Source organism: Myotis nattereri (assembly GCF_964212035.1).
Source record: "Myotis nattereri genome assembly, chromosome: 5".
Lineage (NCBI taxonomy): Eukaryota > Metazoa > Chordata > Mammalia > Chiroptera > Vespertilionidae > Myotis > Myotis nattereri.
The window spans coordinates 18,467,007-18,494,177 of NC_138080.1; the positions used below are offsets into that span (position 1 = coordinate 18,467,007).

General features: G+C 49.9%; 1 protein-coding gene across 2 annotated transcripts in view; it reads right to left on the reverse strand.

Moving 5' to 3' along the window:
- Positions 1 to 100: 100 nt before the first annotated feature.
- Positions 101 to 27,171, reverse strand: part of UPF1 (UPF1 RNA helicase and ATPase) — a 42,111-nt gene continuing 15,040 nt past the window's right edge. The window contains exons 2-24 of one of the 2 annotated variants that reach the window (XM_081090735.1): positions 26,080 to 26,222; positions 24,030 to 24,119; positions 21,756 to 21,923; positions 21,213 to 21,393; positions 16,826 to 16,987; positions 16,097 to 16,214; positions 15,857 to 15,955; positions 15,261 to 15,369; positions 15,004 to 15,163; positions 14,781 to 14,899; positions 13,429 to 13,593; positions 13,216 to 13,330; positions 12,342 to 12,485; positions 11,710 to 11,923; positions 7,413 to 7,530; positions 6,897 to 7,053; positions 6,150 to 6,292; positions 4,969 to 5,143; positions 4,526 to 4,607; positions 3,176 to 3,337; positions 2,874 to 3,091; positions 2,369 to 2,491; positions 101 to 1,768 (exon numbers count right to left, since the gene is read on the reverse strand). In XM_081090735.1, coding sequence (XP_080946861.1) covers positions 2,372 to 2,491; positions 2,874 to 3,091; positions 3,176 to 3,337; positions 4,526 to 4,607; positions 4,969 to 5,143; positions 6,150 to 6,292; positions 6,897 to 7,053; positions 7,413 to 7,530; positions 11,710 to 11,923; positions 12,342 to 12,485; positions 13,216 to 13,330; positions 13,429 to 13,593; positions 14,781 to 14,899; positions 15,004 to 15,163; positions 15,261 to 15,369; positions 15,857 to 15,955; positions 16,097 to 16,214; positions 16,826 to 16,987; positions 21,213 to 21,393; positions 21,756 to 21,923; positions 24,030 to 24,119; positions 26,080 to 26,222 — 3,162 coding nt within the window. In that variant the 3' untranslated portion in view covers positions 101 to 1,768; positions 2,369 to 2,371. The remainder of the gene's footprint in view (positions 1,769 to 2,368; positions 2,492 to 2,873; positions 3,092 to 3,175; positions 3,338 to 4,525; positions 4,608 to 4,968; positions 5,144 to 6,149; positions 6,293 to 6,896; positions 7,054 to 7,412; positions 7,531 to 11,709; positions 11,924 to 12,341; positions 12,486 to 13,215; positions 13,331 to 13,428; positions 13,594 to 14,780; positions 14,900 to 15,003; positions 15,164 to 15,260; positions 15,370 to 15,856; positions 15,956 to 16,096; positions 16,215 to 16,825; positions 16,988 to 21,212; positions 21,394 to 21,755; positions 21,924 to 24,029; positions 24,120 to 26,079; positions 26,223 to 27,171) is intronic. The other variant, XM_081090736.1, reaches the window with a different exon arrangement.

Consider the following 27,171-nt stretch of genomic DNA (forward strand, 5'->3'; position numbering starts at 1 on the left):
GACTCAGCCCTTCTTAGCTTTGCCCTTCAGACTGCAGGACCCCAGACCTAAGTGCTCTCCCACCCCCTGTAGCTTATCCAGCTCTGTGACACATGCAAGAGTTGTTTTTAACATTTTATTGGTGACAAAAGAGCTTAAAACAAATTGACCAAAAATCAGAAGTGACATTGCCTTGGTACAGATGCTCCTTGATTTGGAAAACTCAGAATAATTGCTGCTAGAAGGTGAATAAAAGCCAACAGCACAGAGCGAGGTAGAGCACTCCAAAAAGGACCAGGGCAGTGGGGGGGGGGCGGGGGGGGCGCATACAGGGTCACAGCAGAAGCCTATCCAAGCGCAGTGCCTCTAGGTGGCCTACCAAAAGCCCTACAGCAACGGGCTCAGAGGCCTTGCCAGAAGAAAGGTGCCTGTGTGTCCCTGTCTCTCCATGTACCAGATGGCATCTGGAGGTTTTGGGTTAAGGGCCAGTGTCAGACGCATGGGGAAGGGATGCTGGAGTCATGGTCACTAGGACCTGGGTAGGCAGGAAACAGTCAACTTGGTGGTCACCACGGTGACAAACACCTGCCCCCACAGGGGACCTTTCACAACCATAAGAACTTCCCAATGCAGATCCAGGTGGGTGCGTCTGTACAGCTGAAGTGATCCACTCCCCCAAGCACCTTCAGCACAGAACCAACTTATTTCTGAAACTCCTTTTCCCAAATAAAATGAAAACCACCCCAACTCATTGAAGCTATGCTCACAGGTAGAAGGGCTCAAAATTTGGGAGTGGGGTGGAGAGAAAGGGGGGGGCAAGGCTCTCGCTTGTCTGACGGCCACAGGGACTGTGGGCGCCTCCCTGGGGAAGCAGCCGCTGGCTGAGGAACGACCACCTCCCCCCACTCCAGCCTCATGGCTAGTTTTGCTGGGCCCTTCAGGGGACTGAGTCCACTGCATGTGAGAAGTGCTCTGCTTCTCGGAGTCCAGCGGAGCCCGTGGGCCCAGGTGATGTTCTCTCACTGCCCTGACGCACAGGGAGAAGCTGCTGGAAACTAAGCTGAAAACAAACATCTTCCTCTCCATGATCGCGTCACAGGTGTTCATCCTAACCTCGTCGTGTGTCTCGTTTAAACTTCGTTTCTGGAAGCTTCTTGCATCTCCCAGGTCCACCACTAAGATTTGAGAGACAAACTCAGGAAAGTATTTTTCAGTACTCCTTTGAAAGAATCTTTAAGAAACAAACAGAAAACCCCAAACACCACATTTTCTTTAAATGAAAACCCTCTTAGAACACAGGCAGCGTGACTGCAAGGTCTCGGTGGACAGAACACGCGCCTCGGCGGGGCTCTCTAGGCATGGCTGCAAGGAGCCTGTTCAGCACAGAAATGTGAGTTGTTCCTGGTAAAACGTAGTCCCCTTTCAATAAAAGAGAAAAAGAAAGAAAGAACAGAGGAAAGGGCTACTCTGAGATGAGGGTCTTCCTCCCTCCTCCTGGTCGCAGACCCAGGTGTAGACGCGGCGAGCTGGGCCTCCTTGGCGAGCTGGCTGCAGGGCTCTCGGGCTGGCCGGCCCCACCTCCGCTCTCCCTGTCTCCTCGCCGCGGTGCCAGCAGTGGGCGCTCACTATCTCGGGCTGCTCTCCCTCGGGTGCTCCTCTCCCTCTCCTGTTGCTCAGTGGTGCTTCAGTTTTAGCAGTGGAAAACAGGTATCCATTTATTTTTATTTTTTATTACCCAGAATAAGATGCTGATGGACTAAGCCACAAAGCTTAGCTCTTCCGCTGCCACCTGTGGAGAGAGGGAGGGAGAGGGCACAGGCTATCAGAGAAAGGAGGAGCCCAGCCCTGCCTGGAAGGCAAGCTGCTTTCTCCCTACTTCCATTTAGCACCGATGTTCTCACCTGTAAAATGGGACTTCACGTGCTGGACAGCCCTTAGATCACTGACTTTCCAACCAGAGACAGAAGGCAGTCAAATGCTAAGGCTACAGCCTGTGCTATAACAGTGGCACCCCTTCTCCCAGCAGTACCAGCACACAGCTTTCCTTGGCACACAGACAGATGGGAACCGCAAGGCATGACTCACAGGCACCTTCTGCAGAAGTTCCCTATGCACCTAGTGCCAGGACCCATCACCCTCACAAGCTGCCAGTCAGGGAAAGGGATGTGCCCACCTCCCTGCCTGCCCAGGGGGCTATGGGCCTCCACATCGGCCTTTCTCAGGAGTTCTAGGACTCGCAGGAGAGGACATAACACAGGGAGAGGTGCAGGGACCTGAAGTGACAGGTCACAATGATGAGTTGGCCCCTCCTGGACTTGAGACTCCCACATTTCCCGAGTTTTCTGACAAGTCCAGGTCCCGGTGAAGCCCTCCTCCGGAGTTGGCTTGCCTTCTAGTACTGAGACAGTCCCGTCACTCCACCGTGCTGGTACGCCCGCTCCCCCTGGTACGTAGAATCTTGCGATAGCGCCACATCAATCTGGGACTTAAATTCATCACCAAGGTAACTGTCCTGAAAGACACAGCGGGGAGATGAGCAGCCGGAGAACTGGCACATGTCCTTGCAACGCTGAGAATCTGCTGTGTGTTCAGCCCCTCGCAAGCCTAGAGAAGAGTCTGGAAAAGCAGTCCTGAACCTGAGCAGCAGGAGACCCACACTGGCTACCTCACCACTGAGGCGGGTGAGCTAGGACTGTTGGAAGGGGCAGCATCACGGACAATGTTCTAAACCCACAGCACCACTGCTGAGGGCAGCCATGCAGGAGGCCATCCTCCTGGGTCCTTCGGGGAGTGTGTCAAGGGGTGTCTGTGTCTGTGTGTGTGTGGGGCACCCTGGGTTGGTCTAACTTCTCTGCAAGTGGATGTACATTTCAAGTTCTGTGTAGCCAGCTCACCTGGGACAACTCAGGCTGGGAGAGACCAGGCTGGCTCATCTGGGAGGGTTGGCTCATGGAGATGTAGCCCTGTGTCAGGGCCCCCTGAGAGAAGGGCTGTGATGCCACATCCTGGCTGGCCTGGCTGCTGGGCAGGTTCGTCTGGCTGGGCCCAGGAAGGCCAAAGCGGTTCTTCTGGCGTCCGCCACGGCCCGTCTTGCCTTTCGGGGTGCCTCGGCCTGAAATACAGCGGCGGGGTTCCTTAAAGGAGGTCTAAGCCTAGGTGACAAGTGATTCTGCTCCGAGGCCTGGTGCTCGCTCACCTGCAGCTGGCCCGTTAGCCTGTCCAAAATACCCTGGTGGTGGCATGGGTGGCATGACCAGGTTGAAGGGGATGGGAATGTTCATGGTGGCCACATGGCTGGGGCCAGCACTGATCATACCGAGCTGGTCGTGGGTCTGGAAGTACATGTTCGAGGGCCGGCCTGTAAGACAGGGTGAATGGCAAGTTCTCCACTGTGTACAGGTGAGTCTGCTGCCTACTTCCAGTCAGCTACTCTGCCTGCAGTGGGATGCCTATCCCATCCTGTCACTGCTCTGCCTGCAGTTTTTAGGGTGTCCCTATGGCAAGAACTGCCTGCTGCAGATTCTCACCATCAACCCCCTTCTCAACCTGCTGGGGGTGGTGCCTGGGAAATCACCTTTTTCCCTAGGGGATTCTGACACAACTATAGGGGCCTGACAAACTGAGAACTACCACTCAACATTTCAAATAAAAGTGGTCCTTTCTGTGCCAAAACGTATGTTCATACCACACACACTAAAAAGCAGAGAATGCCTAAGCTCCACAGACCAAACGAAGGCCCCCATGGACTTGAAAACATGGTCTTCTGGGTCAGCCCCTGGGCACTGAGGGAAGAAGCACCTTGGACACCCTCAGCTACACAGCAACTTGCTGATGGGGTGATGAGAGGATTGTTGTTAGATAACATGATCCCCAATCTGAACCAGAGGCCAGGCAAATACAGGGTCAGAGAAAGGGGGCTGCCGAGAACATGTAAGAGGAGCTGGGGTACACCTGCCCTCAGGATGTACTGAGCACAGGAGGGAACAAAGCCCACAGTAAAAACATGGGCAGGTGGCACTGAAGTGAGTGGCAGGGCACTGTGTCGCCCTCTGTGCTGATGGGGGTGGGGAAGGGTCCCAGCAGGCAAGAACCTGGGGGATGAGAGAGGACCGTTTACACTGGCTCAGGAAGAAGAGAGGTGTTCCAGCCAGCAGGGGTCAGACTCAGCCTTTGGACAGAGACTCCACTAGGAGGCGAGAACATGCTCCCAACTCAGAGCTCTGACAGAGCAAGAGGGCACTTCAGGAAAGAGACAAAACCTGAAATGAGGTTGCAGGCTACTTGGAGGAACTGCATGTATGAGTTCCCATTGAAAAGGGGAGCACAGGGCGGAGGGAGAGGGGGGAGCATGGGGGCAACCCGGCAGGACTGTGTTATTTAAAAATATCTTCTTTTTAGAAACTGCCACAGACCAACACTTTGATCTCAGAGAGGGAAGCTGAGAAGGAACTCGTTGTCAGGAAGGTTTCTGTGGACAGATGCAGTGCAGGCGTGGGAAGGGTCAACATCCTCAGTGCTGGCCCAGGCCCCCACAGAGAGGACTCACCCTGGCTGCTCCGATCATAGACCGATCCTGGGATGATGGCCTCCCGGGCATCATACATGGCTGTGGTCATGAAGCGGGCTCCCTGCAGAGCATTTGGGTAGGTGAGAAATCCCACTCCTCTTCCAATAACACAGCCTTTGATGCTCCACATTCCATCTCTGGCTTCCATTCAAGCAGCCCTGTACCCCTAACCCCCCAAGGCACCCTGGGTTCACAAGGTTTCCTAACTGCCTTTGTCTCACTCCTAGATACCCCCAGGACTTCACAGCCCGTATAAACCTCAGGACACTGGTGTGGGGAGCCAGCATGCATTGCTCCTCTTCAAACACTGACATGCACACGCTTTCCACAGGCTACAGCAGCCATCGCTCACTGCCAGGTGCCAGAATGGGGGACTGGAGGAAAAGGGGTCCCTTCCCTCCTGACTCTCGGCCACAGCTCACAGGGTTGATGGTGTTGACCAGCTTCCGGGGCTTGCTGAACTGCATGAGGCTCTCCCGCAGGTTATTCAGAGGCCCCTCCACCAGCACCTTCTGCTCCTTGTAGTAATTCAGCAGGTGGTTCCACAGGGGCTGCTTGGACAGGGCCTTAGGGTTGCCCACAATGATGACTCCATATCTGCAAGGTGTGGGCGCAAAGAACATGGTGCTTATGGCCTCATAGCAAACAAACACCACATACAACAGTCTGAGGCCAAACAAATTCAAAACCTGAGTCCAGTCACTGGGGGCCACCCTCAGCCTCCCTGCCTAGATGCCTGGCCTGCCCATGATGACTGGCACTGGAGCCCAGCCTACAAGCTGTTAACACTGCACTCAGTTTATTTGGAAGTGGATTTCTAGGGGCTCAGATGACAAAAACCCGGGATGGCAGGTTAGCTCAGAGACCAGTTTCCTTGTTGTAGCCTCAAGTCGGCCTCCTGAGATGCCTCAGGGATCCTGACTAGGCATGTAACTTGATGCCTGAGCCTGGGCCTAGCTTCTGTGGACACTTACCTTCCCCCAGCTGTGTTAGGGACACGTCCCCATGCGGGCCACCTAACAACAGTGTACAACAGAAAGGGGGTGACCATGAAAACCAAGTGTCCTGGGTGGGGAGAGAATTGATGTGGGGACATGAGCCTGACCTTGGCTGGCACAGGGGCAGCATGGGAGCCCCCTTGTTCTCCAAGTCTCTTCTGCTGCTACCACTATGTCAGAGCAGTTACATCCCAGAACCAAAAAGGAGTCAAGGCCAAAACGTTAGACTCATAGTTCAACAACTCAACAGGGACACACGCCAGGCACTGGGTTTGAATCTCACGTCAGAAGGGCCAGAACGGACATTGTCCATGAGACCGAGACCACAGGAAACCACCGGACACACAAGCAAAGTACTTGCAGGTGAGCCCTGCTTTCTAAGTTGTTGCTGTAGCCTCTGGACCTCAGGAACTGGCGAAGGCCCCCTCCCAGGCCCTGTACTGCCAGCCCGAGGTGTGGCTGGGGTGCGAGGACTGTTAACAAGAGGACCAGGAAGGGGGAAGCCTCCCAAAGTCAGACCCTGAGGAAAAGTCCCTCTGAAGGACCCTGAGACAGGAAGGTGGCAATTGTCACCAACAAGCCCAGACAGGATTCAACCACTGTACCTTGCTCGAGTCAGGGCCACGTTAAGCCGCCTAGGGTCATTTAAAAACCCGATGCCTTGGTGCTCGTTGGCTCGCACACAGGAAAGGATGATGAAGTCCTTCTCACGCCCCTGGAATGCATCCACACTGGCAATCTCCACCTCCTGCAGAGACACATGGTCATGGTCAGTCAGCTGGCTGCCCTCAAAGACCCACAGGCAACATGAAGCATGTCCAGATGCACCACTGAATCCCTGGTCCCCGGCCCTGCTCTCCTGGCCTTCCCGCTTTGTCTTTTTATTTTTGGTAATCTGTTTCCCAATAATAAAAGCGTACTTGCTCATTGTAACACCCAAGACTGTTCCCAAGTTAACAGAACGAAGACCACATGTCACTGTCAGAACCATACTTTATAGTATGGTTCATGTCCACATGGAAAAATAATTATGTTGTCCTGCACCCTCATGAGATACACCTGGACATTTTACCCAGGTATTGACCTAAAAGTGGACAGCCTTCTCATGGATAAGAAACATCCACTACAAAGGAGCACACACCACAGCCCTAACAGGTCAACCCTGCAGCCTTTTCTAGTTATGCTCTGGAAAGTATCCTGAGAAAAACAACTTTATGAACCTTGTCTCTCACATTTCTGACTCTTAAGACAGCCTTGATTTGCAGGACTCAGCAGAAAGGTTAACATTCGAATGCAAACCTCCCTGGCCAGGTGATCAAGGTCAGTGTGGCAGAGGGAGATGGAGCTCGCACCTGGTACAGCTTGGTGTGCAGGGAGCCGCTGAACTGCATGTACTGCACCAGGTAGGAGCGCTGGCCCTCATAGGGTGTGATGATGCCAATCTGGTCCGGCTTGGCACCTGCCTTCAGCAGCTTCGTGGTGATCTTCTCAACATTTGCAGCCTCCGTCCTAAGGAAACCAGGCATTCAGTTCCCTGGGCTGCACCTGTGGGCTCCTGAGACCAGAGGCTAAGGGAGGTGCCGGGGCAGCTATGCCCACATTGGGGCCATCCTGTCCTGGACCAAGGGAGTTATAGAGGACAGAAAAAGCTCACCACACACACACACACACACACACACACACACACACACAGAATCTGCTCAACATAAAAACAACACTGAAAAGCGAAATGAGAATATGCTGTAGCCTGAGAAACCTAAACAGAGCAGAGTGAGGAGGGCAGCTTCAGACCAGCATCACCTACATTAATTAAGAGTTGGCCAAGCTGCCCCTGAGCCAGCTGTTGTGGCAGGCAAACCTCTGCATACCTGTTCAGGTAGGAGGTACCCGAGCTGGCGATCTCCTCCTGGCCCTGGGTCACATAGAAGAACATCGGCTTATCAGGTTGGGGCCACTGGAAGTCAAACCCCTTCTTCACTCGATCCGCTGTCATTGGGGAGGGAAAAGAGGCAACACTTGCCGTCAGAGAAGAAAAATACAGCCAGAAGCCATCCAAAAGGATCCCCTGCCCAAGAGGCAAGGACTGAGAGAAGCCGTGCACATGACACTCAACAAAGAGCTGCTCGTGCCCTGAACAGGCCTTACTGTTTGGTGCTTTCTACAGCCACTTTACGAAACCTACGCTCAGGCCCATGGATGTTCTCCTATTTCCTTCTAGAGCTTTACTGCTGCCCTCGCAGGACTCAAAAGCCTCTCCAATCGGCTTTTGTGGATGACACTGTTGAGCAACCTCTCCTGTCAGAGGAGCACGTCTATCCAGCAGATCAGTGTGAGGAAACCGGTATTTCTGCATGACAACAGCCTAACGCCGGCATGCCAGTGTACACGGTATGATGCCCTTTCCTGTCAAGCTAGAATGAAGTCAAGTCTGTCTCTATCATTCAAGTGAGGACAGAGGCCAGCTGGTGAGTACAGTGGCCCGTTATCCCAGGGTCTGCTGCCAAATGCCCCCCCGCCCAAAGTTATATTTTATTGTTGAGTATTACAGATGTCCCTGTTTTCCCTTTTGCCTCCCTCCACCCATCGCCCACCCTGTCCCAGGCCTTCACCTGTCTACTGTCTGTATCCATGGGCTTTGAATAATCTGTACTTCTAAATCCCTTCACCTTTTTCACTCATACCATCTACACCCCTCTAATCCTGCAACCGTCAAAATGTTCTCTGTACCTGAGTTTGCCTCTATTCTGCCTATTTGTTCATCTTGATCTTTAGATTCAATTGCTGACAGATATGTATTTATTGCCATTTTACTGTTCCTATTTTTTATCCCCCCTCCCCCTCTTCTTATTAAAGAAGACCCTTTAACGTTCTATGTAATATCAGTTTGTAGTGATGAACACCTTTATCTTTTTCTTGTCTGTGAAGCTCTTTATCTCACCTTCAATTCTAAATGACAGTTTTGCTGGGTAGAATAATCTTGGTTATAAGTCCTTGCTTTCATCACTTTAAATATTTCTTGTCACTCCCTTCTGGCCTGCAAAGTTTCTGTTGAGAAATCAGCTGACAGTCATATGGGCGCTCCCTTAGGGTAACTAACTGCTTTTCTCTTGCTGCTTATAAGATCCTCTCTTTGTCTTTAACCTTTGGCATTTTAATTATGATGTATCTTGGTGTGGCCTCTTTGGGTTCATCTTGTTTGGGACTCTGTGCTTCCTGGAGTTGTACGTCTATTTCTTTCATCCGGTAAAGGGAAGTTTTCTGTCATTTTTTCAAATAGGTTTTCAATATCTTGCTCTCTCCTCTCTCCTTCTGGCACCCCCATAATGTGAATGTTGGTATGCTTGAAGTTGTCCCAGAGGCTCCTTATACTATCTTCATATTTTTTGGATTCTTTTCGTTTCTGCTGTTCTGATTGGGTGTTTTTTGCTTCTTTATATTCCAAATCGTTGATTTTATTCTTGGCACCCTCTACTTCACTGTAAATTATTCTTCATTTCATTTAGTGTATCTTTCATTTCTGACCTGTCCTTTTTTATGTTGTTGATGTTCTCATAAAGATCCTTCAAGCTCTAAGTTTCTTGAAATTCTCAGTAAGTTTTTTGAGCATAACCATTATTTTGAACTCTGTATCAGGTAGTTTTCTTGCTTCCATTTCATTTAGTTCTTTTCCTGAAGAATCTCCTTCTGTTCTTTCATTTGAGACAATTCTGTCTCTGTATTTTGGCTGCTTCCCAGTGTTTGTTTCTATATATTAGGTAGATCTGCTATGTCTCCCGGACTTGGCAGAGTAGCCTTGAATAGCAGGTGTCCTGTAGGGCCGTGACTCAGCTCTTCACTCACCTGAGCTGGACACTCAGTTGTGCCCCTGTGTGAGCTGTGTGCACTGTCCTACTGTAGCTATGCCTTGATTGATGTCGGCATCACTGGGAGGGACTGACCCCCAGGCCAACTGGTTGTGAGGATTGGCTGCGACTAGAGCTGAAGAGCTGCTATACAGGAGCCAGCCCATGGAGCAGGACTTGCTTTAGTGGGGCTTTGGTACTCACCGAGTTCACCCCTTTGAGTGTGGTAGGGTTGTAAACTGGCATGGTCTGAAGCTGACCACCAGGTGCACAGGCTCTGGGGCCTCCCGGGAGGTACAAAGTCTGCCTATGCCCTGCTCGGGGCCAAAGCAATCTGCATATGGCTGCTACTTGTGTTGGACTTGAAGGTGTCCAGGAGAGGCCAACCTCTGAATCAAGGAAAGTTGCTGCTAGTGCTCAGCCTGGGGCCACTTACTGAGAGATATGGGGCACACTCAAGCCATTGCTGCTTGCTTGAGAAATTTTAAGAAAGTCCAAAGCCTGAGGCAGGAGAGGCCAGTTGTATGAAAAAGCCACTGGAAATAGCTTAGATGAGACTGCAAGTAGGGAGGTGTGGGGTTTCAGGGAATCACCAGAGCGGGGTGAAAAGTGTGAGCCAGGTGGATGGAGATGTAACTATGGTGCCCTGCCTGCTGGCTCGGGGCATGGGGGGGAGGGTGGGCCTCGGCAAAGAAACAAGTCTCTGCCAGCACTTCTGTCCGGGAGAACACCGCCCCTCCAGCTCTTGTTTTAATTCTAGGCAGGTTAGTTTCTCCTTCAATGCCCCAGGTTCCTTTCAAGCTGCTGCCCCAGTGCTGGAGCTCAGAGGGAGTGACTCCTGAGGAAGAGCCCTTTGAGAGAAACTGCCTGGGGCCAGCAGCCTCCATGCCACTCAGCCACAATTCCTGATTTTACAGCTAGGAATTGTGGGGACTTCTCTTCCTGGTACTGGAACCCTTGGCTAGGGGGCCTGGAGTGGGGTTGGGCCCCTCACTCCTCAGGGAAACCTCCACAGCCAAGATATCCATCCTGATTTTATTTAATTCTAAAAATTTTATTGATTTCAGAGAGGAAGGAAGAGGGAGATAGAAATGATGAGAGAGAATCACTGATTGGCTGTCTCTTGCATGCCCCCTTCCCTTCCACTGGGGCTCAAGCCCGAAACCCAGGCATGCATGCGCCCTTGACCAGAATCAAACCTGTGACCCTTCAGTCCGCAGGCCGACACTCTATCCACTGAGCCAAATCAGCTAGGACTGGTGACATATTTTATAGCTTTCCCCACAACTGTAGGAATCTCCCAATTCTCCACCAAAACTGGACAGGCGGTGCCGGGTAGGCCTCTGACGAAAGCCTCTCTTCTCTGCCCTATGCATGGGACAGCTTTTGACCCAACTGACTTTGCAACACCCTCGCTAGCTGTTAGGATGAGAGGTACCTACTGACTCCCCTCAGACACTGCCACCACCTCAATCTCATCAGAAAAACCACTCAGCACTGGGAACACTTAGTCAGCTCATGCTAGGGGGCATGAGGGTTCTAAAATACTAATTTCTGTTGAATCCTCAGATTTTTATCACTGGTGGTAAATACTGTTAGTGTTTTTCTTTTTTTAAATGTATTTCTCTTATTGATTTCAAGAGGAAGGGAGAGGGAGAGAGACATAGAAACATCAATGATGAGAGAGAACCACTGATTGTCTGCCTCCTGCACGGCCCCTACTGGGGACTGAGCCCACAACCTGGGCATGTGCCCTGACTGGGAAATCGAACCCTGACCTCCTGGTTCATAGTTCAATGCTCAACCATTGAGCCACGCCAGCCGGGCTGTTAGTGTTTTTCTTAAAACATAAGTCATAAGCTTGCTTTGTTTTCAGGAAAATAAATACCCCCCCAGCTGAGTGACCAGTGAGTACTTCATTCATCAAGTACCTTGCATACCCACCAGTGTCACAAGGATATGCACTTAGGGTGTTAGCTGCCATAAGCGTGTGGTAGCGATGACATAAAGTAGTCTGGTGGAACCATCCAGACTCCTGCTGAAATCCCTGCTGGTTCCCAGTGCTGCTTTTGAACCATTAGTGCAACTGTCAGCACAGCAAAGGGCATATGCCAACTTCACTCTGAAAGGAGTCTTGCCTTCCCATCTTGTGGACCCCAGGGCATGGGCTCTGAGAACTGGCCAGCCACACTGCAGAGTGGACATGCTGTACTGCTGACCATGGTACCTCTTGGAGGCACCCCTCACACACAAATGGTTGCTAATAAAGCCACTCAGGAAGGAAGCGATCGCATGTTCCCACTGACCCCCTGCCGAGTATTACCTGCAGTGACACCGTTCTGCAGAGAGCCCTCATAGAAGATGTTGGATGGGAAGGCACTGAGTGCAGGGTGCATCCGATACTGGACTTGCAGGCGGATTGGACGAATGCCGAGCACCACCAGGCGCTCGAACAGTGACTGAGACAGCCCGGCCTTGGCTGCCTTCTTGCACATCACCACGGGGCCCAGCTGGCAGTGGTCACCCACAAGGATCAGCTGTGATGAGAGGCCCACACAGGTGAGAGGTTCAAGCATGAAGCAGCTGGGACATCCATTCTCAGAAGACTAAGGGGCCCAGGGTCCACATAACCACCCAGTCATGCAAATTCCAGTGGTAAGATACTGACTGGGCATGGGAAACTGCCCACCTCAGACATGAAACACACTCAGACATTCATTCAGGACGCACACAGAGATGCTCTCAAAGACCCCTTAAAGGGCTCACCATGCATCCCGCATCCCTAAGCTCTGCCAGGGAGTCACAGGATGTTTAAAAACAAAAAACAAAAGAACCCAGCCTCACAGGACATTAAAAAACACACACAGCCTCCAGCATTAAGAATTATACAGAACTGAACAGGAGAGAATGCACACCAGTTTTCAAACAAGAACACCATGAAAGGGGTTGGCTCACCTGCTTGGCTCCAAGGACCACAGGGACCATGCACTCCGGCTCCGTGGCCTGGGTGCTCTCGTCGATAAGAATGGAGCGGAACTGCATCTTGGCCAGCCTGGGGTCTCCTGCACCCACACATGTGCAGCAGATGACGTCCGCGTTCTGGGGAAGAGTGTGTGTGAGCATCAGGGGCAACTGCAACAGTACAGTTTACCAGGCGCCAAAGGGCAGGTGGGCAGGACAGAACAGGATACCACTCTGGTCCCTGCCCTCCTGACAACCACGAAAACAAGCTGTCTCTCCCTGACGGCACTCACATAAACTTTTGAGATCCTACGTCAGTGATGGCCAACCTATGACACACGTGTCAGAGGTGACACGCGAACTCTTTTGGTTGATTTTTCTTTGTTAAATGGCATTTAAATATATAAAATAAATATCAAAAATAAGTCTTTGTTTTACTATGGTTGCAAATATCAAAAAATTTCTATATGTGACACGGCACCAGAGTTAAGTTAGGGTTTTTCAAAATGCTGACACACCGAGCTCAAAAGGTTCGCCATCACTGTCCTAAGAGGTGGGCCACGCCTTACCAGAGAAAACCTCTCAGCACAGACGGTTCGGTGCTTGAGACAGCCTCTAGGGAGCAGTGCTGAGCCGGGGAACAGGTGCTGGGCTGGGATCCACTTTCGGTTGATTTGTCATGAAATAACAGGCCCACCCCGAGGGTACAGACCAAGATTCCAAGTTCCCAGCAGCAGGGAGGCTGGCAGGCAGTAGAAACTACTAAAAAATCATGTCTGTGTGGTCTCAGGGTACCTATGCTTTCTTCCAAAAGTAGGCACAACCTAACTAAAGGTGCCATCGTATGCCCTAAGGCCCAGGCCCTCACCATGAGCAGCTCCCTTTCAGCTGTGCGCTTCAGGGCTCGGTACCGCTTCTCATCGGCAGATGACAGCTCCCCAGTCTCGTCCTTTAGCTGCTGCAGCTTCTGCAGCTCTGGCATGCTGGAAGCACAGGCACAGCAGTGGGCACGGAGGACTTGCACCAGGGCCACACAGAGGAGAACCCCCCACACACCTGCAGCCAGGAACCTGACACTCACCTATCCATGTTCCTGATCTGGTTGTGCAGGGCCAGGAATGACACTGGGGAGTCAATGGCCTCGCGGCTCTTGGCGCAGAGCCGCACAACTTTCAGCCCAGTCTGGTGGATCTTCTCAGTCAGCTGATCCACAGCTATGTTACTTGGAGCACAGACGAGCACAGGCCTTAAACATAAAGCAAATGATTATCTCAGTGCTTGCCCAGAGGAGATTAATGAAATGCAAAACAACCTAAGATTGTTGTTTTGAATCACAGGCAGTGCAGACAAACCTAAGACTAAAGCACATGCCCGGTTGCGGGCTTGATCCCCAGTAGGGGGCGTGCAGGAGGCAGCCGATCAATGATTCTCTCTCAACATTGATGTTTCTATCTCTCTCTCCCTCTCCATTCCTGAGATTAAAAAAAAAAAGACTAAAGCCAGGAATGGTACAATGCAGGAGCTAAAAGCCCAGCCAGTCCAGGACTCCCTGTCCCCAACCAGTTTTCACTCTACTCATGCAAAGTATTACTAACAACAGACCTGCATCCTCACCCCCCCATCTCACAGTGAAGACTTTCCAAGCTGAGGCACACACAACACAGCACCACCTGGGTGAACTGGCCAGAGCTGCCTTTGAGAGCAGCAGGCTTGCCCTGGCCAGTGTGGCTCAGTTGGTTGGGTGTTGTTCTGTGTACTAAAAGGTTGCTGGTTCGATTCCTGATCAGGACACATGCCCAGGTTCGAGGCTCAGTCCCCATTGGGGGACATGTATGAGACAGCTGATCAATGATTCTCTCTCATCACTGATGTTTCTATCTCTTTCTTCCTTCCTCTCTCTAAATCAGCATATATATACATACACACACATGTATATATGTCTCTTTTTATTTTTTTAAACATATTTTTATTGATTTATTTTTACAGAGAGGAAGGGAGAGGGATAGAGAGTTAGAAACATCGATGAGAGAGAAACATTGATCAGCTGCCTCCTGCACACCCCCTACTGGGGATGTGCCTGCAACCAAGGTACATGCTCTTGACCAGAATCGAACCTGGGACCTTTCAGTCCGCAGGCCGACGCTCTATCCACTGAGCCAAACCGGTTAGGGCTGTCTTTCTTTTTAAATATATATTTTTCATGTTGTTGTTGTTTTTTAATTTCAGAGAGAGCCAAACTGGTGTAGCTCGTTGGTTGAACACCCACCCATGAACTGGCCATCTCTCTAAAAAATCTTTTAAAAAAAAGAGCAACAGACTGCTGGCTGTCTTGTTAAAAGCAACCAGAGGCCTGATCTAATACAAACAATGTAAAACACAGTGAGCAGGTAACCCTCCCAAGATATTCCTGCAGTCAGGCCTGCTGATCCCTACCCATTGCCCTGCCGTGCCAGGTGGTAGACAATGGTGGCGGAGGTCACTGTCTTCCCTGTTCCTGGTGGTCCCTGGATCAGACTCAGCGGTCTTTGCAGCACAGTCTTCACAGCATAAACCTTCAGATACAAGTGGCCATTAGGGGGTACAGATGCCCTCGGCCCACCCCCGCCCCCAGCAGCTCTTCAGGCCAGGCCCCAGCCATCTCCAGGATGATAAGAACCTGAGAGTGGTTGAGGTCGGGCAGCCCCTGTGCAGTGAAGCGCTTGGGCAGCTGGCACTTGATGATAACGTCCTCCACCTCGTGGCCAAGCAGTTTATGGTAGATATAGCCTGATACAGAGGTTTCATCGACAGCAAAAGTTTTCAGTGCACTCTGCATCCTGTGGCAAAGTAACAGGTTGGCTACGTGCTCATGTAGGCTGGTGGTAAGCCCACCCCCAGGAAAGGAGAATCATTTAGAGCTGAAGGCAGACGCACCTGTCAAATGAGGTGGATTTCCACACGAAATCCACCTGAAAGTTGTGTGTCACCTCCACAGGTGCGCCCACACTGCTCCGCAGCTCAATGGCAATCTCATCGCCATAATCTGCAAAGCTGAGTTAAGGTTCATCCTTGTCATAAGCTGGGCTTACTTTTCTGAGGAGCTCTTATTTGGTTACTGAGGAGACATTTCTCTCCCATTGTGCCAAAAGTTAACAACACAGCCAGTGAGCCCCATGTTCTGACAGATTCTGTCCAGTGTCCTGGTCCCCTGCAACTACCCCCCACCCAAACTACCCCGTGAACCTTGGGGTGTTATCCAGGATGCCAGGATGGATTGGCCACATCTAGAATCCAGGTTCTGACTGTGAGCTTCAGAGATGAGGTGAACATCTCAAAGCATCCTGGCTCCAGGTAAAGCATTGCTTCTACTAGTTATATATAAATGTGTGCCCTCAGAATCCAAATGAAGGGCTCAGTGGCTTGAAACAAACTTGATTCTAAGGGGTCTCTCCAGCCAAGGCCCCAGGACTGGTCTCCACAGTGACCAGCACACAGACCTCCGCGCCAGCTCTCCTGCACACAAAGGATACTATCAGGGACCTTGATGACGTGGCCGATCCCTTTCCACAGGGGCGCCAGGTCCCCTTTGTACCGTAGGCATATCTCATCCCCTTGCATGAGCCGCATGTCTTCCAGGAAAAAGAGAGCAAAAAGCGTTTTCAACATGTGCCTAGGCTACCATGGAAGAGTTCAAATTAAGGGATACTTTACAAGGGCAAACTAGGAATTATGCTATTTATGGTCACAAATATTTTAAAACTTAAAATCACCTCTTAACCAAATTATGACTAAATCCTCATTACCAGAGTCAGTCTTGGGTAAAGTGAAGTAGGCGATTCTCTTCTTGTTAAGGCCCAGGTCCCACCTGACCGTGATGTTATCTTGAGTCTGAGCACATGAAAAATAAGAGCCCTGTTAGCCTGTGACACAGACATGGCCTGGACTCCTGTGTCTGGGTATCCACAGGCATGTGCCCTACGGCAACTCCATGAGCCATGATGCTGGGGTGCATCAAGCAGCATCCAACAGCCTGAAACACCAACAAGGGCACCCCTGGGAGAGAAGTCATTAGGACCTAAGAACCCGCAGAAGACAACCAGGATCCCCCGTTCGACGTCTGCTCTCAAGGTCCTCGGAAGAAGAGAAGGAAGCCAGCAGCTGAGGACACGGCCCAGGAGCCCCGTGGCTCTCACTTCCTAGACATGCTCTTCGTGGGACTAGCACAGAGTGCCCTCTGCAGACCGCGGCTCCTTGGATCTGACGCTCGTGGCAATGGGCAAAGACTGCGAACCCGACTGTGAGGGACTTTTGTTGGATTTAAAATCAGGCTAGTGTCTAGCTCTGAGTGACAGAGCATCTGCCCTCGATCCATGGCTCCGTCTCTTTAGGCACTGGGCCGAGGCCCATGATAGTGTTGGCAGCCTGCAAGTAAAACCATCCTAACAGTCTCAGGAGAGATGTGTTAAAACAACCACACCCTCCTGCACACACCACATCACCTGTGACTCTTTCAGTTTCTTGTCATAGTCAGCCTCCAGCTTGACCAGAGGCCCAAATATGTTCTGGTACTGGTAGGCATCCTCATACCGCAGGAGGACATGCTGCGGCTCCTCATCCACTCCGGGCTTCTCCAGGTCCTCCAAGGTGGCAGAAGGGTTCTCCTAGAAGACAAGACCCGTACCGAGTTTGTCCCCAATTTCACCCATGTATGAAATTAACTACATGGAAGCTCACCAGTCACCAGAGAGATGGGGAAACACCCATCACTTCTCAGGACAAGCCAATGCTGGGCTGATGCTGAGAAGGGTGCCAGCAGTCAGTGGTGTCAACCCTGTGGGAGAGCCCTCCTATCATGAAGTTCACATGGCATAGGGAGCTGGATGCCTGTGCAGGCCATGGTCACACCTCAGCTGCTGTTCCTAACAAGGTTACACCAACAGGGGTAAGTTTTGGTGATGATGCTCGAGGAACACAGCTGACATACCTACACCATCAAATGGCTGTGTCCTCCACAACCATCTGGCCCTGAACTGGGAGGGACAGCACTTCTCCCAGGCTGCCAGAAAGACCTCCAGCTCCTCTGGCTGTGTGAGCAGAGGAGGAGCCTTCCCTCCCCATTTCCTTCTGACCCTACATTGCACCAATAGGGCTACACATTCTTCCCTGGCAGGGACAGAACAGTATCTGGGCTGCTGAAATATAAATAGGAACAGTGAAAAATTGTGGTAATTTGAAAATGGAAGTGAAAAGACACCTTGCTAGATGAGGTCTAAAAAACAACCTTTTAAAAATATGTTTAATTGATTTTAGAGAGAGAAGAAGCGAGAGGGAGAGGGAGAAGGAGAGGAAGGGGGGGGGCAAGGGATGGGGAGAGAGAGAGAGAGAGAGAGAGAGAGAGAGAGAGACATCAGTGAGAGAGAAACATCAATCAGCTGCCACCTGCAAGTCCCCTACTGGGGATTGAGTCCAAAACCAGGCATGTGCCCTAACTAGGAATCGAATCAGTGACCTCTTGGTGCATGAGATGATGCTCAACCAACTGAGCCACACTGGCCAGGGCCTGAAAAATATTTTAACTTGCACTCAAAGTAAAGATAAATTTACATTTAAGATTTCTGTTTATACGGGTGCCTAATTAAAATTTCTATACTTGTTATTAAAACTTTATAGCAAAATCTAAACAGAAAATCAGAGAAGGGCTTCCCTAGAGAAGTGGCTATGCAGGCAGAGCAGGTGCCCCACCACAAAACCAAAGGAAGGCCCCTCTCTCCTTCAACTACTGGGTTGAGGGTCTCTGACCCCTTTCCCACTGCACACTCACCACAGTTTGGTACTTCCCTGGCTCAGATACATCTAAGTCCCAGCAAAGTTTTGAAACACACTCACAGGGGAGGGAACCAAGATGGCAGCATAGGTAAACACCTATATTTGCTGCCTCCCACAACCACATCAAAATTACAACTAAGATACAGAACAACCATCATTCAGAACTGCCTGCAAGTTGGCTGAACAGAAGTTCTACAACTAGAGGAGTAAAGAAGAAAGCACACTGAGGCTGGTGGGAGGGGCGGAGGCCAGGAACAGGCTGTTCTAACACTCATGTGTGCCTTTTTTTTTAATTGGGAGGGAGATCATCTCTGCAGAGGCCACCTGTGAGGAACAAGGGGTCCCAAACCCACACCAGATCCCCAGCCCAGAGTTCTAGAGCAGGGAAGAGAAGTCCCTGTAACTACGGGCTGTAAACATCAGCAGGGATTGTGGCTGAATGACAAGAGGCTGCTGGAGACCCAGGTGTTCCATTTAAAGGGCCAGAGCACGAACTTACTCCGATTCCCAGTACCAGGTGGCTTTGGGGGACCCAGACATATATGGGGAGGAACAGGATTGTTTGGCATCAGGGCAGAACTCAGAGGTGGCTTTCTCCCACACAGGGGTATCACAAGGGTCATTGTTCCTGTGCTGGGGCCTCCTACATCGCAGAGCTGGCTGGCAGCCATATTTGAGTTTCCATCCACCTGGAGCATACTGTTTGCTTCACTCTGGGGATTCCTTGAAACCCAGCCCCACCCAAGCTGTTTGCAGCAACTTTTCCATATGAATGGCCTGTCCTGGTTCAGGCTTCAGACTTTGCTAAAATCTCCCAAACAAGCTGCAGCTGGTGGCAGTGTGCCCCAAACCTATCAACAAAAGGCCCAAGACCGAGCATTAGCATCAGTCTACGTTGCTTCACAGCTGGGCCATCCCTGGGCACCTCCAAGCCCAGTACAAACAGCCCCCCTGCAGATCCCTCTGTAGCTCCTGCCAGGTGGCCCCAGACAGTGGCTGACTGCACCTCCCTGGAGGCCCTGGAGCCAGTGCACCCAGTGGACAGCTTTAGACCATTACAGATTATAACTCTACACATCCACAAGAGGCAGACTCAGTGAGCACCAAAGCCCCACTGAAGCAAGATCTGCACCATAGGGGTGTTTCCTGCACAGTAGCTTTCCCACTGTAGTCGCAGCTGGTCCTCACAGCCAACTGGCCTGGAGGTCAACTCCTCCTAGTGATACCAATAGCAATCAAGGCTCAATTACAAGACTGTGCACACAGCCCACACAGGGGCACACCTAGAGTGCCCAGCTCAGGTGACTGGAGGCTGAGCCACTGGGGCCTACAGGATATCTACTACATAAGGCTATTTTTATTCTACCAATTCCAGGAGACATAGCAGCTCTACCTAATACACAGAAACAAACACAGGGAAGCAGTCAAAATGTGGTGACAAAGAAATATGTCACAAATCAAAGAAATAGAAGCAAACTACTGGATACAGAGTTCAAAACCATGATTATAAGGTTACTCAGGATCTTCATGAGACTTTCAAGGATCTTAGTGTGAATGTCAAAGACATGAAAAAGGACCAGTCAAAAATTAAGCATACACTAACTGAAATAAAGAATACTTTACAGGGATTCAACAATAGAGTAGAAGATTCCAAGAATCAAATCAACAATTTGGAATATGAGGAAGTAAAAAACACCCAAGCTTCCCTAGCCAGTTTGGCTCAGTGGATAGAGCATCAGCCAGCAGACTGAAAGGTCCCAGTTTGATTCTGGTCAAGGGCACATGCTCAGGTTGCTGGCTCAATCCCCAGTAGGGGGCAAGCAGGAGGCAGCCTATCAATGATTCTCTCTCATCACTGATGTTTCTACCTCTCTCTCCCTCTCCCTTCCTCTCTGAAATCAATAAAAATATATTTAAAAAACAAAAAACACTCAAACAGAAGAGCAAAAGAAAAAAATAATATGAAGATAGTGTAAGGAGCCTTTGGGACAACTTCAAGCATACCAACATTCACATTATGGGGGTGCCAGAAGGAGAGGAGAGAGCAAGATATTGAAAACCTATTTGAAAAATGACAGAAAACTTCCCTTACCTGGTGAAAGAAATAGACTTACAAGTCCAGGTAGTACAGAGTCCCAAACAAGAGGAACCCAAAGAGGCCCATACTAAGACATCATAATTAAAATGCCAAGGGTTAAAGACAAAGAGATAATCTTAAAAGCAGAAAGAGAAAAACAGTTAGTTACCTATAAGGGATTACCCATATGACTGTCAGCTGATTTCTCAACAGACTTTGCAGGCCAAAAGGGAGTGGCAAGAAATATTCAAAGTGATGAATAGTAAGGATCTACAACCAAGATTACTCTACCCAGCAAAGCTCTCATTTAGAATTAAAGATCAGATAAAGAGCTTCACAAACAAGAAAAAAGCTAAAGGAGTTCATCACCACCAAACCAGTATTACATGAAATGTTGAAGGGTATTCTTCAAGAAGAGGAAGAGATAAAAAATATGAACAATAAAATGGCAACAAATACATATCTGTCAATAATTGAATTTAAAAATCAAAATAAACAAACAAGAAATCTAATGAACAAAATAAACTGGTGAATAAAATAGAATCAGAGTTATGGAAGCATGGAACAGACTGACAAATCTCAGAGGGAAGGGGGGCGGGAAGAGATTGTAACCAAAGATCTTACCTATGAACACAGACAGTAGGGTGGTGAAGGCCTGGGGAGGGATGGAACTAGGTGGAGGGGAGCAATGGGGGGGAAAATGGGGGACACCTGTAATACTCTCAACAAAAAGATTTTAAAAACAAACAAAGATGGAAACAAACAAAAAATAAAATGCACTCACAGTCCTATCTACTAAGGCCCAGGCTCCTCTGGACATGTCCACCCATAGCTGCCCAGGGCTAGTTCCTGTCAGGACTCCTCCTGGTAGAAGCTCCAGAATCCTTCCAGAATGTCCTGTTTACGAAGACAGCACCCCTTGCCCTGCCCCAAGTCTACAGGAAACTAGTGCTGAGGAAGACTGCATTCTCAATAGGCCTCACCTTCCAAAGCTCCTCCAACTTGTTGATCTGCTGGGCTGTAATCTGCCGGGCCCGAAGCTGCTCCTGCTCTGAAGGGATCTTGACCAGCCAGGAGAGGAAGCAGCGATCTTGGATCAGGGGCTGCCACTGCGAGCTGTCCCAGTTGATGTCCTTGAGGCTGCTCTGACTGGCACAGGGCTGCCTACAGAAGCCCCGAGGAGAGAAGAGCCCAGATGAAGATGACCTTCACCCAAGACTTACCTTTCACCCCAAGGTGGCAGTCCCTATTTTTCATTATGTGATCACATTACTTTTAAATTATTAGTAATAAATTGCATCTCCCCACACACTTGAGCTCTGAACTCTTAAAACTCAAAACAGACTTTGGTTTTACAGAATCATTTTTATGATTTAACCAGAACACACCCGCAGAGTTACTTGACAGTCCTAGCTCTCCAACAAGCCCCAACCCCCGAACATCCGAACATCTAGCCAGTCAACAGAAACCATTTTAAAGTTCCACTGAGTCAGAGCTGGCCCCCGGGGAAATCGGGGAGCCCTCACCTGCACAACAGCACCACCACTGAGTCAGCCTTGGCAGGGATGAAGCCAAGCAGGAAGACGTTGCGGCAGCCACAGTTGTAACACTCCAGGACTGTCTCACCAAGGGGCCCATCCTTGTGCAGAGTCACCTCTTTGCATTTTGCCCTCACAAGGTGATTTACAATGTGGCTTAAATCAGGAAATGATAAATAGTTAACACTCAAAAGTTTGGCTTTTCACCACTTCCAATTCTTGAATCCCTGTTAAAAGTTCCGGTACCATTCACGGTCCATTAGCAGGGTTGGTCACACCTCATCCATCTGGTGTCCCAGGAGACCAGCCGCCCCTGAACTGGCTCCCCATTGAGCACAAATCCGCCTTGAACCACTTTTAAGGAGAACTTTCCTAACACATTTCACAGTTTCTGCCTCTCACCTCCCACCCCCTTCCAGTTCCTGCTTTCTTAAATCCAACTATTGGGCCTCACTGAATCTACAGCCGCTGCCCCTTTCCCAACTCCTCTTGCTCCTTGTAGCTTCTCTGATGCTTCTTTCAAAGTCACTTCTCTGGCACAGGGCTGCCTATAGAAGCCCCGAGGAAGTGACCTCTGTGCTGGCTGCCAGGAACAACCGACTCCTAATATGCTGCAGGCCAGGAAACTCGATAAGCAAGCGTATTAAAACCTGAGGACAATAAAAAATATCAAATAGGGGGGCTCAGGGCTACTCTCAGGAAGCACAAGGGCCAGCAATGAAATCCTCTGGAATCCTGCTGTCTCGGTGTGGCCAGTTCTCATTGTTCTCATTTCCAGGCTCCAGCTCACCTAATTCATGGACTGTGCCGAGCTAGCCTCACTGGGGCTCACGGATGGTACAGGCCCTTCCTCAGGCTCTCTGTAGATCTGTGGAACACTACTCGGGCAGCCCTCTCTTCACATCAGTAAACTCTTCCTGTCACAAGGTTAGGCTAGAACCCTCTCTGGCCCCACAAAGTCTATTATCAGATAATCTAACCAACCATCACCATTCTCAGCACCCCCCAAGTCCCCCACTCCTCTCTGGAGCCACCACCACTGGGCATGTTACCAGAACCAGTGGTTTCCTCTTATACCATCTGTATCCACTTCACCCCCGCTTCAGTGGCAACAGGCACCCCGTCAGCTTTCACTCAAGCCTTGTAAAGAGCATGTGATGCTGGTTGACTGAGCCTGTTTTCTCATGGAGGCCCTTCCCTCACTTCCCTGATCTTAACAGCTGACCAGAAGCTAGGGCTGCCAACTAAGACAAGTTTTATTTAATTGCTTTCCCTGCAGGAGAGGAACTAATGCAAACATGGTAACACAAATTGTCCAGAACATTCTGAAAATAGGACTAGAATCTCTTGTGGTCACCTTGGAGATGCTTTTAAGTGTTTTAAAAACATTAGCCCCCTTTCTTGCCTTGCTCAGAACCCCACAATTTGCATACTAACTGTGAGATGACCCAAGATCCAATCACTCTGTGTCCTTAGGCAGCATGAAGGCACAGGAAGGGTGGATGGGGCTCTGTGCACATAAACCTGCCTGTAGATTTTTGTCTCTACTTCTCCAAAACATGAACCTCAGAAAATGCTGTTTCCTTGCTGGAGCCCTGGAGCCCTGGCCCACTGAGACCCTGCTCTGCTTCTTGTGGCCATGTAATGAACCCGAGGGAGGGGCCAAGGAGTCCAACACTTGAGCTAGATAGACCGACTCTCCCTACAACCTAAGCACCACCACCACACTGCTCTCACCCCAATACCAAACACAAGCAAGGGCTCAGTCACAAGTGCTGGTGATCAAGAGGGAGCCCAGAGCCACCGCTGGTCAGATGAACTTGATTTAATCTGATGACTCAGGATCTGGCCCGTGTTAGCCTCCAAACTACTCGATGAGTTCAGGCCTGAGGGAGCCTTCTCAGGAAGTGGCTCTCATGGATGCCCGTGACTGTCTTGGGAACATCCTCCCCGGGCACCCCTTAATGAAGATGAACAGGAATGCGAGGAGCTCGTCTTGCAGAAAAATATAAATAAAAACTAGGAATGAGAATTAAGCCAACCATACTGGCATAATAAAAAGAATGAGAGAATAAATCAAGGGTAAATACATTAAGGCATTCACACAGCACCATCTGTTTCAAGTTAAACCCGTCACAGAGAGGGGAAAAAACCCAGGTTTGTTAGCATGATTTTATATTGTGCTTCGCTTTAGCATTTCCATAATTTACACACAAATCTGAGCACAGTCTGATTAAAGACACATGGCAGTCTGATACCTACCTGCCAGAAGTATTTCCACGTCCGTTACAGAACCACTTCTTGCTGGTATTACAGTAAACCACGCAAGCAGGATCATGTATTCCACAGTAACTAAAAAGTAAAAATGAACAGTTAAAGCTGGAAGATCGCTCTCTGGTTTTAATTTGGCAGAATGTAAAATTTTTTCCTCTTACAACATTTTAAAGTTTTTCATTAAAAACATACTCAAGCCCAACGTTCCTACTAACAAAATCCAATCAGTTAACTGTTGAGGTTTCCTGGTCCTGTGAATGCAGAAAGGCGCTTGGGTACTATCGAGACACTGAGAGATAACGCAGACTGCAGCAAAGCCCCTTCCAAGTGGGGAGCAAGTGCTGTGTGGGGTGCCAAGTGAGCCCAACACCCCAAAGGCAACCTGGTCATTCCTATGGCCTTCAGTTTCAGGAATGTAACTTATGAAAGGGGTGTCCGTAGGTAGCTCTGGGCACTTGGAAAGTGAGCTGTGACCATGCTTCATTCACACTCCAGCAGAGGGCACCATGCTCCCAGGAACGCTCAACTCGGACCCAGCAGCAGAAGCTCCTGGGTGACAAGAGCTCAGCTCCAAAAGAGCACATCAGGAGAGTCCACCACCACAATACCTCCCACCTTGTTTTTCTAAAAGTCAACATACCCAAAACAAAACCACTGGCTCTCCACAGAGTCTGTATGTGTATGAAGCCAAAACTCGGTCTCAAACCAGAATGTGCTTCAACCAAGAACCTTTCCACCAAACCCTCCACACATGGACAGCCGGGAGGACCAAGGAGTTATATAGACTGTAACCACTTGCAGCTTCACCAGGACTGGCAACTGTGTATATAACAGGAACACTAATACCTCACTCATATATATGGAAAAACATTTGTAAATGAGCCCTGGCTGGTGTTCTCAGTGGTTAGAGCATCGGCCCATGCACCAAAGGATCACAGGTTTGATTCCCAGTCAAGGGCATGTATCTGGGTTGAAGGTTCAATCCCAGACCCTGGTCAGGGTGGGAGGCAACTAAGTGATGTCTTCCTCTCAAGTTGACGTTGACGTTTCCCTCCCCCTCCCCCTCCCCACTCCTACTCTTTAAAAAAATCAATGGGAAAAAATATCCTCCAATGAGGACTAACAAACATCAAAAACAAACATTTGTAGCCGAAACCGGTTTGGCTCAGTGGATAGAGCGTCGGCCTGCGGACTGAAAGGTCCCAGGTTCGATTCCGGTCAAGGGCATGTACCTTGGTTGCGGGCATATCCCCAGTAGGGGGTGAGCAGGAGGCAGCTGATCGATGTTTCTCTCTCATCGATGTTTCTAACTCTCTATCTCTCTCCCTTCCTCTCTGTAAAAAATCAATAAAATATATTTAAAAACAAAAAAAAACAAACATTTGTAATGAGAGTGAACAAAGAGCTAAAATAAGGTAAACTGGGGGAAGTGGGGGCGGGAGGATACAGTGCTCTGTCCCTTGGTGGGTAGACACTGGGGGCAGTGTGCCCAAAGGGCAGGCACGGCTGAATAGAAGTCCAGGCTCAAAGCTGCCCCAACTGGCTGAGTGCCCTAAGCAAGATCATTTTACCTCTTTTGGTCTCAATTTCCTCTTGTGCATGTAACAAAAAAACAAGAATAAGTCTAAACGTTAGGGATGGGTCCTGCTCTCGATGAGAATTCCAAATTTGGTCAATATACAGGTCTACACACTGTCCACTTCCAACTTTTCAGGAAGCAGACATTTTAAGAAATCCAATAGTAATCTCTCTGTAAGAGGAATCTTAGTGGCTCTATTTACCCTATAAATCCAAATGCTCACCCAATGAGAAGAGTTCTTCCTGATCAGTGAGTGAGGCAGGTACCAGGAACACCCCCAGGACCTGAGGAAGGCCAAGAGGGGAACCTTTCCCTAATTGCTGTAATAATCAGGGGTGGCAGAAGGTGCTGAGCCCACCCTCCTGTCTGGTAACATGTACACTGGCCTAGCAACCTCTTTATTCCCAAGGACATGTGACCAACAGCGGTCTCTGGGATGCCTCTGCTGTTGATGCTCACCTGCAGGCATGTACTGGTAGGTCCTTTGTGTAATAGGTATCTTCTTCATCTTCTTCGAAGTTCAACTCCGCCAGCAACTGGCTGGTCTTGGCCACACTGTCATCCACAGCCCCATTCTGCAGGATGCCCTCAGGTCCTCCAACCTACCACAGAACAGCATCATCACCATGCAAGCCTACAGCCTTCAGGCATTGGGCATGTGGCTTCTCCCCAAATAAGTAGCCATGGCAACCCTCCTATGAAGCGCTGGCCTGCTCTCCACTTTGAGACAGTTCAGTATCTTCTGCTTTGACATTTCACGCTCTCCCCTTCCCTATCAAACCTACTCAGACCTACCCTAGCTAGTTTGGCTCAGTGGGTAGAGCGTTGGCCTGTGGACTGAAGGGTCCTGGGTCCAATTCCGGTCAAAGACACGTACCTTGACTGCAGGCTCCTCCCTGGCCCGGGCCCTGGTCAGGGCTCACGCACGAGGCAATGATTGATGTATTCTCTCATATCAATATTTCTATCTTTCCCTCTCTCTAAAAATCAATGGAGCCCTAGCTGGTTTGGCTCAGTGGATAGAGGGGTTGAAGGGTCCCAGATTCGATTCTGGTCAAGGGCACATGCCTGGATTGCGGGCTTGATCCCCAGTAGGGAACGTGCAGAAGGCAGCCAATCAATGATTCTCTCTCATCATTGATGTTTCTATCTCTATTTCCCTCTTCCTTCCTCTCTGAAATCAATAAGAAATATTTTTTAAAAAGAATGATATCATATTTAAAAAAAATAAGTGGAAAAATATCCTTGGGTGAGGGTAACAAAAAAAACTATTCAGACTGAAACAGGGCAGACAGACCCAACCCCCATGGAGCCACAGTGACAACCAGGATGCAGAGGGAAATGCTTCGTTTCCATCACTGAGGGCCACAGAAGCAAGAGGACCTTCTACAAGCCAATTATGGCCCCCTCTGGGGACAGCTGCACAATGTCAGGCCGGAGGACCTGGGATCCCATACAGCGAAGGGTCCTCCCAAGGAGGTTGTGAGCCCTGGAAAGCAGTTATCGCCTTAGTAAACAGGCTTCCTCCATCCAAGTATCCTCTCTGGAAGG